At 38.4% G+C, this 16,729-nt stretch overlaps 1 protein-coding gene across 4 annotated transcripts in view; it reads right to left on the reverse strand.

The window, feature by feature from the left end:
- Nucleotides 1–16,729, reverse strand: part of TRMT11 (tRNA methyltransferase 11 homolog) — a 60,003-nt gene that overhangs the window by 19,425 nt on the left and 23,849 nt on the right. For all 4 annotated transcript variants that reach the window (XM_053904517.1, XM_053904518.1, XM_053904520.1 and 1 more), the window contains 2 exons: nucleotides 16,562–16,693; nucleotides 1,456–1,576 (listed from right to left, as the gene is read on the reverse strand). In XM_053904517.1, coding sequence (XP_053760492.1) covers nucleotides 1,456–1,576; nucleotides 16,562–16,693 — 253 coding nt within the window. The remainder of the gene's footprint in view (nucleotides 1–1,455; nucleotides 1,577–16,561; nucleotides 16,694–16,729) is intronic.

Consider the following 16,729-nt stretch of genomic DNA (forward strand, 5'->3'; position numbering starts at 1 on the left):
AATATCTATCATTTCAATATAAAATTCTGTTGTTTTAAAAATGACAACCACTTAGGGGCGCCTGGGTGGCTCAGTTGGTTAAGCGGCCGACTTCGGCTCAGGTCATGATCTCACGGTCTGTGAGTTCGAGCCCCGTGTCGGGCTCTGTGCTGACAGCTCGGAGCCTGGAGCCTGTTTCAGATTCTGTGTCTCTCTCTCTGACCCTCCCCCATTCATGCTCTGTCTCTCTCTGTCTCAAAAATAAACAAACATTTAAAAAAAAAAGACAACCACTTATATTAATTATATCACATTTACCTATACATATATATGTATGTAAACACACACATACAACCCCGTTCCTGAGTGAACACAAATCAACTATTTATATACATAAATAACTTCACTTTCTGAAATGCCCCGATACTGAAGCCTGATTAATGAAGAAACTTTATGTCACACTGAATCTTATTTAGTAATTAAAATAAATCACTAAAGTTTGTGCATAAAGAAGTAACATAATGGATGCAGTGTTTTAGAAAGTCATTTAACAGTTAAGAACTAGAGGTGTGAAAATTGGAAAAGATAATTTAGGAAACAACCAGAACAAACGAGGTATATGATAGTAAGAGTCTAAATTAGAGACAAATAGCAAATGGAAATTAAAAGGACAAAGGACAAAAACAAGAAGTCTATAATAATATATTCAAAAAGCACTTTACAAATATTAGTTTTCATTACTGTGAAAGAATCCATAAGCTGTAAATCAGATGAAAAAAATCAAATGCAGAGTAGAGGTGAGTATGACAAAATCTTCGGGCAGTAACACTGTTCTTTCCTGCTTATTGTACAGATCAAAAACAAAGATGGGACACACTCAAGGTTAGTGAATTTGGGAAAGCTGTGGTTGTCAATCCAGATAAGTATAGCTGAAGGAGCATGTTGTAGATTTAATTAAGCTTCATTATGAGGCATTATTCATATCAATTCTGATCTGGATATGAAATAACAGATGTTTTGTTCTTCTCAAGAATTGTGTGTGTGTGTGTGTGTGTGTGTGTGTGTGTGTGTGTGTGTGTGTGTGTGTGTCAGAAAGAGCACATGCATTGAGTCCTAACAGATGAGAGAAAATGACTTTGTCCATTATATAAAGTGACTTTTTCTTTGCAGAATAGTCTTCAATCAAGTAGGTTCTGCTTTGGAGGAAAAACGGTAACTAGTAGATTGCTAGTTAGACAATAGTTGTTTAATTAAGTGTGCTGTTTTTCTTTGTTTAACTGCATTCGTGACAAAGATGAGAAGTTAAAGTCAACTTCTATTTCTACTCTGCTATTTAACTTCTATATCCAATTCCTACCCTCTAAATCTCACCAAACGTCACAAAACTCTTGAACTTCAAACTCAATTACAGGAAAACTAGAAAATTCTCTTTTGGATTCTCCCAGAATTTATCCAAAAAATACTAGGATAATTTACCTCAAATGTCTTCACCTTTTCCATGGTTATCAAGCGCCTTGATGTGTGACTGGAAAGCTTCTGCTCACAGTTGCTAATGAGTTGCAGGCAAGGGTGCCAGGGTACCATCTCCTCAGTGTATCTGAAGAAAGCACAGCTGACTTTTAGGAACACTCATATGTGCACCCCACACAGGATCGTCACGGGGTTATCCACTGTGGTATGGATGTCCTCCCACTCCACACTCTACATATTTTATTTTACATATACTGACTATATAATCCATAAACAAACATTTTACAAAGTACTTTAATATTACATCTGAAAAAAGCAGTTTAATTTTTTTTTACCTGTGGCCTGAGACTAAGAGACAGTGAAAGAATGTTTTACAGAAGAACACAAAGCATTTAACGATTTGACGTTAACAAGACAAGGATTCCACCCTAAAGGGTCCCACAAGAGCACATAAGACAGAAATACATTCTGTAACAAACAATCCCTTGATATACATGAGGGACTGACTCATCTGGAGATTTTTATGAATTCCCAAAGAATAAAGTCTACTCGGCATATATTTTCCCTATAAAATGAAGTGCTCCTGCAAAATTTTAATGGCATCTTGAGATCTCTATTACCTTTGTAAATACAGGAAAAGTTATTTGTAAGATTATTCAAATAAACTAGCAATAAAATAAGCACCACATGGTCACCTTAACCATGGAAGAAATCAAAGCCACAATAATGAGCAGTGGTGATTGCTGCTATGCAGCCCAGGTACCACGTGTATGGAGGTGATGACACCTAGAAAGCAGGATAGTCAGGCAGCAGTAGTTCTGAACCATCTGACAGGTTGTTGGCATCACTCTTGGCAGAAGAAACAGGTGACAGATGAGGGGGAAACAGCTATGGAAGAATGCTGAAGAACAGCAGGGGAGGCACTCATTAGGTATGGGTACCATTAAGAACACTGTGATGCCTAGTTTTTATTTTTCCTTTGCAAATCTTTTGCCTTTCTAGATAACCTCCGCAAACATTTATTATATGGGAAATTTTCAAGTTCTGGTCCAAAGTGGGAAAGGTGCCAATTAGCACTTCCCATAAAGGACACCATCTCAGCTAGCCCATTCCAATGCATCAACATGGTCTTCACTACCACTCTTTTACTGACTTCTCTAGTCCCTCTGACCTTCAATGAGCTCTCCCTCATTACCTCAACCACATGCTCAAAACCTTCATCACCCACTTACAAAGCAACATTCATAATGCACTTCACTGTATTATCAGTGGAAGGAATTCCCTTGAAGTCATTCTCTGCATCCTTCCTTAGAGCTCTCCAGTAGGTAATGACCATTTCACATTTTGCCTGATCTAACAATTCTCTAAAGTTCACTATCTAGTCAGAAATGTTGTCTTTCTCCTAAGATTAGTTAATATCAAGTTTGGGAGTCTTCATACAAAGCATTTATGATATGGAGACATACATTCTACACCATGGTTAACAGAAAAAAAAAAAAAATATATAGCCTTGACCTTAAGCTTGAAAAAGCAGAGTTTGTAGATGTCTAAAATAGTATGTCAAACTTAGTTATGTACCTTTTTTTAAAGGAAAAAAATCTTATTTCCTGGCAGAGTTAACTTAAAGTATTCTTATTAAAATGTAACTTAAAGATATATAAGCATAAGTTAGATATAAAGTCCATATGCTTACATTCTTTAAACACCTATAAAACCAAAACAAATTTACAAATCAAAAGTACAAAACCAATACAATTTTAACTAATACTGATGACACGAATGATGCTAAGCTTGTGAAACTAAGTCACCAGGCCTTTGGCTTAAGAGCAGAAAAACATAGTTATGTGTTTTATATTACCCTTTTTGACTTGATCTTTAAGTTTAAGCATGAAAGAACGTCATTTGGGTTATCATTATCATTAACAAGCTCGTTTTTTTTTTTAATTTTTTTTTAATGTTTATTTTTGAGACAATTTGTGAGAGACAGAGTACAATCAGCAGAGGGGCAGACAGAGAGAGACACAGAATCCGAAGCGGGCTCCAAGCTCTGAGTTGTCAGCCCAGAGCCCAACGCAGGGCTTGAACCCACAAACCGTGAGATCATGATCTGAGCTGAAGTCGGACTCTTAACCGACTGAGCCACTCAGGCGCCCCGCCCCATTAACAAGCTCGCCTTGAATCACTACCCTATTATACTAGGACCAATTTAGCTGTATATTCCCAAAATACCATGAATTTTGAAATTCAACAAAATTGAAGAATTTTAAAATATCAACAAAAAATTCTTTTTTTTTAATGTTTATTTACTTATTTTGCAAGAGTGCATGTGAGCAGGGGAGGGGCAAAGAGGGACAGAGAGAACCCCAAACAGGCTCCGTGCTGTCAGCACAGAGACTGACACAGGGCTCCATCTTATGAACCATGAAATTACAACCTGAGACAAAATCAAGAGACACTTAAACTGACTGAGCCACACAGGTACCCCCTAAAATTCTTTACTATAGATTTACTAATATATTTTATACCAACATACTTCAATGAACTGTTTGCAAAGTGTTAAATAGAAGCCATAAATCTGTACTATGCCTGGGTTATTATGATAGTATGGTATGCTATCTTCGTTTCATTTCTATTACTATACCCCTACAATCCAAACATCTATTTAAAACCTAAATCAGCCACAATAGACAAGTCCACAGAGGTAGATAAGTGGTTGCCAGGGGCAGAAATAGTGGTGACTGCTTATGTATATGGGGTTTCTTTAGGGGTGATACAAATGTTCTGGGATTAGAAAGTGGTGATGGTTGCACAACTTTGTGGATGTACTAAAAACCATGGAGTTGTAAACTGCAAAAAGGTGACTTTCATGATATACAAATTATAACACATTATTTTTTTAAAAGCAAAACCAACTGTGCATAGGCCCCTAGCTTTTCCATAAATCATGACACTCATTTTCCTATGAATCTTCATGCCTTAAGCTATTTCCAAATGTCACTACAATTTCACCTCCCATTTGAGAAACAGATTTTGCACTGATTAGAGCACTCACTGAAAATAGCTCAAGGTATCACGTTTTCTTGTTTCCTAGTTAAGAGATGAAAAACATGTTTTCTTTGCTGCTCTGAGCCACTCCAAAACTCATTTTACTAGAGTTACTGTTTATTCCCAATATAAAGCAAGCCATCAGGCTATATGCCTTAAACTTATACAGTGACATATATCAATTATTTCTTCAGTAAAGCTGGGAAGAAAAATGTATCCCCAAATCCTACATTGGGGCATACTTTATAAAGCTTCTTTACTTTATCAAAATTTTTATCACAAGCATTAGCAGGGGGATTTCTATTAAAGGGCATCTTTTACAAAGAAATGCAGTTTGTGATCACCTCAAGAAAGTTATCTGTGTGTAATGCCAGTAAGAAAACAACACAATATGGAGACATAAAGTCTGAGCAAACAGCTGAACTCTGTAGCTTAGCAATTCCTAGAATATCAAACACACATGAGTTGACGTTATGTCATCCAAACGATATTAATGACATAGATCTTCGGGGTCACTTGCAAGTAGCTGCAACTCTGAATAATAAACCCATAAATACCAACAGTTTACAGTAATTTTATGTGGTCAGTCTCTAAGAGTGATAAGAATAAACTACCGAGAGCACAGATGAAAGATTAATTCTACTAAGAAGGGTTGGAAAAGTATCTCAGAGATAGTGACAGTTAAGTCAGACCTTGAAAGATTACTAGAATTTTATCAGCAGAGGAAAGAAGAAATGGTTTATCAAGCAATGGGCACAGAATAAACAAAGGTGAAAAGATACGAAGTGTACAGAGCATCTTGATGCTGGCAAAAAATCCGACATGCTAGAGTGGGGGAAAAACTATACCCAAGGAAATACAGCCAGTCTGTTGAGTAGCAATTTCTTCACTGCAAATGGAAAATCCTTTTTCAATCATCAGCTCTGACAATTCCTTGCAAATAATTAAACTTTCGAAGGTAGTACTTTATTTTTATCATGTCTTATACTTTTAAAATGCCCTGGATTTTGGGGCACCTGGGTGGCTCAGTCGGTTAAAGCATCCGACTTCAGCTCAGGTCACGATCTCGCGGTCCGTGAGTTCGAGCCCCACGTCGGGCTCTGGGCTGATGGCTCAGAGCCTGGAGCCTGCTTCGGATTCTGTGTCTCCCTCTCTCTCTGCCCCTCCCCCGTTCATGCTGTGTCTCTCTCTGTCTCAAAAATAAATAAACGTTAAAAAAAATAAAATTAAAAAAAAAATAAATAAAATAAAATAAATAAAATGCCCTGGATTTAAAGAGTAATGCCTGAACTTGATTATAATATGTAATTCTTATTTTTAAACTTGAATCGTGTAACAGAATTTGATTGAGTAAATGAATTCAGTAGTAGAACTAAAAGCCTATATTCAATAGACCAAAAATACAAACATTTTAAAATTAAGCTGTGCTCGGGGCACCTGGGTGGCTCATTCAGTTGACTGTCCGGCTTCAGCTCAGGTCATGATCTCACAGTGAGTTCGAGCCCCGCATCGGGCTCTATGCTGACAGCTCAGAGCCTGGAGCCTGCTTCGAATTCTGTGTCTCCCTCTCTCTCTGCTCCTCCCCGACTCATGCTCTGTCTCTCTCTTTCAAAAATAAATAAAAACATTTAAAAAAAATTTTTTTAATAAAAATAAAAAAAATAAAATTAATCTGTGCTAATGTATTTTAAAATGAAATCTTTGGGGCACCTGGGTGGCTCAGTCGGTTAAGCGGCCGACTTCGGCTCAGGTCATAATCTCACGGTCCGTGAGTTCGAGCCCCGCGTCGGGCTCTGTGCTGACAGCTCAGAGCCTGGAGCCTGTTTCAGATTCTGTGCCTCCCTCTCTCTCTGACCCTCCCCCGTTCATGTTCTGTCTCTCCCTGTTTCAAAAATAAATAAAACGTTAAAAAAATAAAAAAAAACCTGACTTTTTAAAATGAAATCTTTATTCTTAAAAAGCTATATTGTCAATACAATATAACCAAACAAATTCTAAATTGTTTAATTTGGAACCAAGAACATTATTTCAAACATTTCTAGATGATTTTAGTCTTAAATTCACCATAATATTGTGCTATTTTAAAAAGAACAAAGATTTTGGATGACATATAGTACAGAAGTAAAAATAATTTATTTCCCAACACAAGACAAACTAAGTTCATTAATAAGTTAACAGTAATAATAATATTTCATTAGTAAGGTCACTTTAGGCTAAAGAGAAGGAGATCTTCCTCTTCCCAGATGCAGCCTGAGGTGACCTCTGAGAATGGTTTTCTATTCACTTGACCCAAAAAACCCCTACAAAATCATGCAAATCAAGAGGTTCAAATCATCATGTTCACTTTAAGAACACATGTGAAACTTCCCAGGCCATCAAGGGTTTGCATATCTGAAAAGCCATCGAGTATTTGAAGGATGTCACTTTGCAGAAGCAATGTGTGCCATTCCATTGCTACAATGGCAGAGTGGTAGGTGTGCCCAGGCCAGAGAGTGGGGCTGCACACAGGGTCAGTGGCCTAAAAAGAGAGCCGAATTTTTATTGCACATGCTTAAAAATGTAGAGAGTAATGCTGAGTTTAAGGGTTTAGATGCAGATTTTCTGGTCATTGAGCATATCTAGCTGAACAAAGCCCCCAAGATGTGGCATGGAACTTACAGGGCTCACAGTCAGATTAACCCATACGTGAGCTCTCCCTGCCACACTTTCAGTGAGATGATCTCTTTTCAGTGAGATAATCCTTACTGAAAAAGAGCAGACTGTTCCCAAACCAGAAGAGGAGGTTGCACAGAACAAAAATATACCCCAGAAGAAACTGAAGAAGGGGCACCTGGGTGGCTCAGTCAGTTAGGCAACCAACTTCGGCTCAGGCCATGATCTCATGGTTCATGAGTTCAAGCCCTGCATCGGGCTCTGTGCAGACAGCTCAGAGCCTGGAGCCTGCTTCAGATTCTGTGTCTCCCTCTCTCTCTATGCCCCATCCCCACTTGCATTCTATGTCTCTCAAAAATGAATAAACATTTAAAAAAAATTTTTTTTAAGAAGAAACAAAAAATTATGTCCCAGGAGTAAATTCTGCATAAAATAAATGCAAATAAAAGTAAAAATAGAAAGAAAAAAAAAGTACAGGGAGGGTAAAACAACAGAAGCCTAATTATGAACATTAGAGAACATGGACATAAATTTCTTGAGAGATAAAGTCAGGGAAGTAAATACCATAGTAGTCTTCCCATGTGTGCATCAGACACATACCTAGATGAGAGCTTTCCCTTGATAAACATCTAGGGTAAAAAAAAAAAAAATGTGATAAAAGCATGTATCCCTTTTCTACTTCTAAAATATCCCTTTGGTTATATGCATTTGGAAATTTCTCATTGTTGAAAATTATTAAAATTGAGAAGTCACTGAAAAAAATATCCAATGTCCATTTGTAAGGTCTTTAGAAATATTAAAAATACTTAAAAGTACCTCCAATTTAATTTTGTATAAAGAGAAAGGAATAAATAAAAGAACTACAAAAGATATTCTTAAGCACATTCAACTTGAATTATAATTAAATACAAAACAACAAAATAGTGGGCAGTCAGAAATGCCAAAAAAATAATAAGTACACAAAAACTAATGGGAATATTTCAAAAGGACAGAGGAACCACCTCAAAGTAACTCCCACTGATCAAATCTGAGACAATTTGAACAACAAAATAGTGACAATAATAAATTATAGCCCAGTGAATAATACAAGCATCCATAAAAGTATAAATTAAGCACTCCATAAAAATATAAATTAATAAATTAGTAAACAAATAGGGGAAGAAGGGAAAACTCTTCCTTACTGTAGAATGCCAACTTAGAAATGTAGAAGGAGTGATGGAACAGAAAAGTCATCATTGTGGTGGTTGTAAACAATGGAATTGACAATGTGAATAGTGACTGGATGAACAAGATAGTGATGTAATACTGGGATATCTCCCCTGATGAAATACTAATCAAAGAAGAAAACGATGGCTCACAGTGGAGAAACCTGACAGAGAACAACAGGACTAGATGATCAAATTTAAGATCTCTAGTAGCAGTTAACTCTGTGTGCCCCACGATGCAGTGCATGAAAAACACAGTATAATTTTTGTAGTATTCCTACCAAGATCATTACCTGAATCTGGTCCTAAAAGAAACATCAGATGGAGGGAGACATCAACAGGAAGATGGCGGCATAGGAGGACACTGGGCTCACCTCATCCTGCTGATCTATAGATTCCACCCACATCTGCCTAAATAACCCAGAAAACCGCCGGAAGACTAGCAAAACGGACTCTCCGGAGCCAAGCGTAGACAAGAGGCCCACGGAAGAGGGTAGGAAGGGCGGAGAGGTGGTGCATGCTACACGGACTGATGGGAAGGAGCCGGGGCAGCGGAGGGGCAGCCCACCAGGCAAGGCAGAGCCCCTTGAAAAAGCAGAGGGGCCAGAGTCCGTGAGTTCTGACAGCTAGCGGGACTTAACATCTGGAATGTTAAAAGTCAACAGCTCTGCTCAGAGAGCAGGAGGGCTAGACGACACCGGGAGGGAGAGTTGTCGAGCCCCGGGAGACAGAGCTGAGCTTGGCAGGGGAACAAAGGCGCTGGCAAGCGCCATTTCCCTCTCCCATCCTCCAGCTGAAATTCCAAAAGGAACCAGTTCCTGTCACCAAACTTGCTTGCACCTCGCAAATGCCCAACGCTGTGCTTCTGTGGATCCATCCCTCTGATGGGCCTGCCTCCCTCCTGGTGCTGCAGGGGACCACCATCAGCAAAGCTAGCTAAACCTGCCCCTCCCGCCCCTGCGCACCTTGCAGATCCACCCCAGCTAATATGCCAGATCCCATCGAAGCAGCACCACAAGCCTGGCAGTCTGCAAGTAGCCCAGACAGAGGCCACACCACTTCACAGTGAGTCCTGACCCTGGGAGAGGGGAAGATAAAGTACACACCAGTCTGACTGGCCCCAACGGTGGGCTGGGGGCAGACATCGGGTCTGACTGCGACCCCGCCCACCAACACAAGTTTCTCTGGACAGCACAGGGGAAGTGCCCTGCAGTTTGGAGCTACCGCAGGAACTACCAAAAATGATGACATGTAAGAATTCTCCTCAAAAGAAACTCCAGGAAGTAGCGACAGCTAACAAATTGATCAAAAACGATTTAAGCAACATAATGGAACAAGAATTTAGAATAATAGTCATAAAATTCATCACTGGGCTTGAAAAAAGCATAGAGGACAGCAGAGAATCTATTGCTATAGAGATAAAGAGACTAAAACCTAGTCATGGGTAACTAAAAAATGCTATAAATGAGGTACAAAATAAAATGGAGGCAGCCATAGCACAGACTGAAGAGGCAGAGGAAAGAATAGGTGAATTAGAAGATGAAATTATGTGGGGCGCCTGGGTGGCTCAGTCAATTAAGTGTCCGACTACAGCTCAGGTCATGATCTCACAGTCCGTGAGTTCAAGCCCCGTGTTGGGCTCTGTGCTGACAGCTCAGAGCTTGAGCCTGCTTCAGATTCTGTGTCTCCCTCTCTCTCTGCCCCTCCCTTGCTCATGCTGTCTCTGTCTCAAAAATAAATAAAAACATTTTTTAAAATTTTAAAAAAAAGGAAGATAAAATTATGGGAAAAGAGGAAGCTGAAAAAATGAGAAATAAAAAAATCCAGGAGTATGAGGGGAGAATTTGAGAACTAAGTGATGCAATCAAATGGAACAATATCCGTATCATAGGAATTCCAGAAGAAGAAGAGAGAAAGGGGCTGAAGGTGTACTTCAACAAATCATAGCTGAGAACTTCCCTGATCTGGGGAAGGAAACAGGCATTGAAATCCAAGAGGCACAGAGAACTCCCTTCAGACGTAATTTGAATCGATCTTCTGCAGGACATATCATAGTGGAACTGGCAAAATACAAGGATAAGGAGAGAATTCTGAAAGCAGGTAGGGATAAACAGGTCTTAACTTACAAAGGTAGACACATAAAGGGCAGTAGCAGACCTATCTACTGAAACTTGGCAGGCCAGAAAGGAATGGCAGGAAATCTTCAATGTGATGAACAGAAAAAAAATATGCAGCCAAGAATCCTTTCTCCAGCAAGTCTGTCATTCAGAATAGAAGGAGAGATAAAGATTTTCCCAAACAAACAAAAACTGAAGGAATTCATCACCACTAAACCAGCCCTACAAGAGATCCTAAGAGGGATTCTGTGAGTGAAATGTTGCAAGGACCACAAAGTACCAGAGACATCAGTACAAGCATGAAAGCTACAGACATCACAATGACTCTAAACCCCTATCTTTCAATAATAACACTGAATGTAAATGGACTAAATGCTCCAACCAAAAGACATAGGGTATCAGAATGGATAAAAAAACAAGACCCATCTATTTGCTGTCTACAAGAGACTCATTTTAAACCTGAGGACACCTTCAGATTGAAAGTGAGGGGATGGAGAACTATCTATCATGCTACTGCAAGTCAAAAGAAAGCTGGAATAGCCATACTTATATCAGACAAACTAGACTTTAAATTAAAGGCTGTAACAAGAAATGAAAAAGGCATTATATAATAATTACAGGGTCTATCCATCAGGAAGAGCTAACAATTATAAATGTCTATGCGCCAAATATGGGAGCCCCCAAATATATAAAACAATTAATCACAAACATAAGCAACCTTATTGATAAGAATATGGTCATTGCAAGGGACTTTAATACCCCACTTACAACAATGGATAGATCATGTAGACACAGGATCAATAAAGAAACAAGGGCCCTGAATGATACATTGGATCAGATGGACTTGACAGATATATTTAGAACTCTGCATCCCAAAGCAACAGAATATACTTTCTTCTCAAGTGCACATGGAACATTCTCCAAGATAGGTCACATACTGGGTCACAAAACAGCCCTTCATAAGTATAAAAGAATTGAGATCATACCATGCACACTTTGAGACCGCAATGCTATGAAACTTGAAATCAACCACAGGAAAAAGTCTAGAAAACCTCCAAGAGCATGGAGGTTAAAGAACACCCTACTAAAGAATGAATAGGTCAACCAGGCTATTAGAGAAGAAATTAAAAATATATGGAAACAAATGAAAATGAAAATACAACAATCCAAACGCTTTGGGATGCAGGAAAGGCAATCCTGAGAGGAAAATACATTGCAATCCAGGCCTATCTCAAGAAACAAGAAAAATCCCCAATACAAAATTGAACAGCACACCTAAAGGAAATAGAAGCAGAACAGCAAAGACACCCCAAACCCAACAGAAGAAGAGAAATAATACACAATACAGAATCTAAAAAATCTGTAGAGCAGATCAATGAAACCAAGAGTTGGTTTTTTGAAAAAATAAACAAAATTGATAAACCTCTAGCCAGGCTTCTCAAAAAGAAAAGGGAGATGACCCAAATAGATAAAATCATGAATGAAAATGGAATGATTACAACCAATCCCTCAGAAATACAAGCAATTATCAGGGAATACTATGAAAAATTATATGCCAACAAACTGGACAACCTGGAAGAAATGGACAAATTCCTAAGCACCCACCCACTTCCAAAACTCAAACAGGAAGAAATAGAAAACTTGAACAGACCCATAACCAGCAAAGAAATTGAATAAAGTCAATTCAAGAAATTGAATGAAGTCAAGCTTTCACTTTTTGCAGATGACATGATATTATACATGGAAAACCCAACAGACTCCACCATAAGTCTGCTAGAACGGATACATGAATTCAGCAAAGTCACAGGATACAAAATTAATGTACAAAAATCAGTTGCATTCTTATACACTAATAATGAAGCAACAGAAAGACAAAGAAACTGATCCCATTCACAACTGCACCAAGAATCATAAAATACCTAGGAATAAACCTAACCATGCTGAAAACTATAGAAAGCTTATGAAGGAAATTGAATAAGATACGAAGAAATGGAAAAACATTCCATGCTCATAGTAGAAGAATACTGTTAAAATGTCAATACTACCCAAAGCAATCTATACATTCAATGCAATCCCAATCAAAATTGCACCAGCATTCTTCTCGACGCTAGAACAAGCAATCCTAAAATTTGTATGGAACCACAAAAGACCCCGAATAGCCAAAGTAATATTGAAGAAGAAGACCAAAGCGGGATGCATCACAATCCCAGACTTTAGCCTCTACTACAAAGCTGTAATCATCAAGACAGCATGGTATTGGCACAAAAACAGACACATAGACCAATGGAATAGAATAGAGACTCCAGAATTGGACCCACAAAAGTATGGCCAACTAATCTTTGACAAGGCAGGAAAGAATTTCCAATGGGAAAAAAGTCTCTTTAACAAATGGTGCTGGGAGAACTGGACAGCAACATGCAGAAGAATGAAACTAGACCACTTTCTTATACCACTCACAAAAATAAACTCAAAATGGATAAAGGACCTGAATGTGAGACAGGAAACCATCAAAACCCTAGAGGAGAAAGCAGGAAAAACCTCTCTGACCTCAGTGGCAGCAATTTCTTACTTGACACATCTCCAAAGGCAAGGGAATTAAAAGCAAAAATGACCTATTGGGACCTCATCAAGATAAAACCTTCTGCACTGCAAAGGAAACAATCAACAAAACTAAAAGGCAACCGACAGAATGGGAAAAGATATTTGCAAATGACATATCAGACAAAGAGCTAGTATCCAAAATCTATAATGAACTCACCAAACTCCACGCCCAAAAAACAAATAATCCAGTGAAGAAATGGGCAGAACACTTCTCTAAAGAAGACACTTCTCTAAAGACATCCAGATGGCCAACAGGCACATGAAAAGATGCTCAACGTCGCTCCTCATCAGGGAAATACAAATCGAAACCACACTCAGATACCACCTCATGTCAGTCAGAGTGGCTAAAATGAACAAATCAGAAGACTACAGATGCTGGAGAGGATGTGGAGAAATGGGAACCCTCTTGCACTGTTGGTGGGAATGCAAACTGGTGCAGCCACTCTGGAAAACAGTGTGGACGTTCCTCAAAAAATTAAAAATATATCTACCCTATGACCCAGCAATAGCACTGCTAGGAATTTACCCAAGGGATATAGGAGTGCTGATGCATAGGGGCACTTGTACCCCAATGTTTACAGCAGCGCTTTCAACAACAGCCAAATTATGGAAAGAGCCTAAATGTCCATCAACTGATGAATGGATAAAGAAATTGTGGTTTATATACACAATGGAATACTACCTGGCAATGAGAAAGAATGAAATCTGGCCTTTTGTAGCAATGTGGATGGAACTGGAGAGTGTTATGCTAAGTGAAATAAGTCATACAGAGAAAGTCAGATACTATACATTTTCACTCTTATGTGGATCCTGAGAAATTTACCAGAAGACCATGGGGGAGGGGAAGGAAAAAAAAAAAAAAGGGTTAGAGACGGAGGGAGCCAAAACAAAAGAGACTCTTAAATACTGAGAATAAACTGAGGGTTGACAGGGGGTGGGAGGGAGGGGAAAGTGGGTGATGGGCACTGAGGACACCTGTTGGGATGAGCACTGGGTGTTGTATGGAAACCAATTTGACAATAAATTTCATATTAAAAATAAATAAATAAATAAAAAAGAAACATCAGATGGACCCTGGGAGGGTCAACCTTTAGAATATACGCTGTATACTCTACAAAACTATCAAAGACACAAAAGAAAAGAATGGGGACATATTCCAGACTGGAGGAGAATGACAAGATGGGTTAATAGAGCACATTTTCTCAGATGGACTGCAACTGATGAAATGTGAATAAGGTCCATGTACTGAACAGCAGTGTTATCAATACTGATTTCCAAACTTGGAGGGTTGACTGTGGTTTGACAAGAATGTTCTGGTTTCTGAGAAGTACAAGTGATGGGGCATTACTATCTGCAACTTCTTAGTTTCAAAAAGGATGAATGACAATGGGTATGTGATTATGCAATGAATGAGAAAGGAGGATACAGTAGATGACATTAATGGTTGGAAGGAAACTCTGGATGAGGGGAATTTTTTGTGCTACATTTGAAACTTCTATGTAAGTCTGAAACTATCTCAAAATAAGTTTTCTAAAAATTTACTGCTGGAATTCAGCTTATCTAAGGCAGGAACCACTTTTGTATAGAAAGAAATAAATGTGTTCTTCTCTGAAAATATTAATAAAGATCTGGTACCTGAGATCTGGTTAACTGTTAAATTAAGTGAACACAGCCCTGAGAACAAGGAAACTAATTAGCTAGCTAGCTAGCTATTAACTTTAGACAAGTCACTTCACTCCTTGGAAGTAATTTTCCTTATTTCTAAAATGAAAAGATTAAATGAGATTATCACAGGTCAGTGTTAAGAAGTCTGGGCAGGAATGTATACAGTCTTATCAGCTGATAAACAAATGCATGACTTAAGTTAAGCCATGGTAACTTCCAACACATTTATAAAACAAAAACCAGCACGGCTTCCAACAGCTGAAGGACCATCCGCCATTTTGAAAAGACAGAAAGTTAACACTGTTCTAAAATGCTTTCTATATAATTATGTATAGCAGATACAGGAACTACAAAATTTTTTAAAAATATTTCTATGGCAGATTGAAGAAACAGCCAAATTTTCAACCTAATTCTAAACTATCTTTGAAACCTAAAGATGCTGTCTTATTCAAGATATCTTGTGTTTCATTGTTGTTATATACAGCTCTGTTTATAATTAATAATTACTGAATAATGAAACCCAAACCAACAATATTGAACATAATCAGGGCTTTAAATATATGCACAACTTTTATTTTGGTGTTAGCTTTTAACAAAGATGTTGTGCCTGGGTGGCTCACTCAGTTGAGCATCCAACTTCAGCTCAGGTCATGATGTCACAGTTTGAGTCCAAGCCCCACACTGGGCTCACTGCTGTCAGCACAGAGCCTGCTTTGGATCCTCTGTCCCCCTCTCACTCTTCCCCTCCCGGCTCACGCATAAAAAAATACAATACAATACAATACAATACAATACAATACAATACAATACAATACAATAAAAAAGATTTATTGCAGGGAGCCTGGGTAGCTCAGTCGGTTGAGCATCCGACTCTTGATTTCAGCTCAGGTCATGATCCCAGGGTTGTGGGACTGAGCCCTGCACGGGGCTCCTCACTGAGCATGGAGCCTGCTTAAGATTCTCTCAGGGCACTTGGGTGGCTCAGTCTGTTAGGCATCTGACTCATGATTCAGCTCAAGTCATGATCTCACGGTTTGTGGGATTGAGCCCAGTATTAGGCTCTGCTCTGACAGCATGCAGCCTGATTGGGATTCTCTGTTTCCCTCTCTGCCCCTCTCTCTCTGCCTTAATCTCTCTCTCTCTCTCTCTCTCTCAAAAAAAAAAAATATATATATATATATATATAAGATTCTCTCTCTCTGCCTCTCTCCCATGCACACATGCTCTAATTAAAAAAAAAAAAAAAAATTACTGCATTTAAGGTGATCATAATAGCCAATAGATATTTAAAGCTAGCTAGTAGTAGATGAATCACTCCACTAAGCTGTTAAAAATTACCTATGTTTGTGGCCTGGCAAAACAGTTACTGAAGAGCTATGATTTATCAGACACTGAGTTAAAAATCATATAAAACAGTGGTTGGCAAACCTTTCCTCTAAAAGGCCAGACAGTAAGTACTTTAGCCTTTGTGGACCACATATGTTTCTGTAACATGTCTTTCTTTGTTGTTGTTTTTTTTATTTTTTAACAACTCTTTAAAAATGTAAGAACACAGCTCAAGTGCCTTACAAAAATAGGCTGAGGACCACATCTGGCCCACAGGCTATAGCTTGCCAACTTCTGATATAAAATAAAAAGGTTAAAGCAATTCAATAAGAGAAAAGGGCTGGTTTTATACACATATGTAGGTAAACAAAGACTGTTATAAACATTAAACACAAATATATTTACCCTGAATACAACTGGAAATAGGGGGAAAATATACTAGATATACAAATACCATAACGAAAGTGAAATTAAAAAATAAAATTATTTAACATTACATACTCTGGTGTGTATACTGGTAACCAATAGACTAGTCTTCCACCTAATACAAGGGTCTCCGCTGCAAAGTTTAACAGGTCAAAAAACATGTCACTCAGATGATAACTCAGGGAAACAGGAACATGGCTTTCTGGACTAGAAAAAGAAAACAAAATTTCAAAATCAATGAAA

Source organism: Panthera pardus, unplaced genomic scaffold (genome assembly GCF_024362965.1).
Source record: "Panthera pardus isolate Hobbes unplaced genomic scaffold, ASM2436296v1 HiC_scaffold_17, whole genome shotgun sequence".
Lineage (NCBI taxonomy): Eukaryota > Metazoa > Chordata > Mammalia > Carnivora > Felidae > Panthera > Panthera pardus.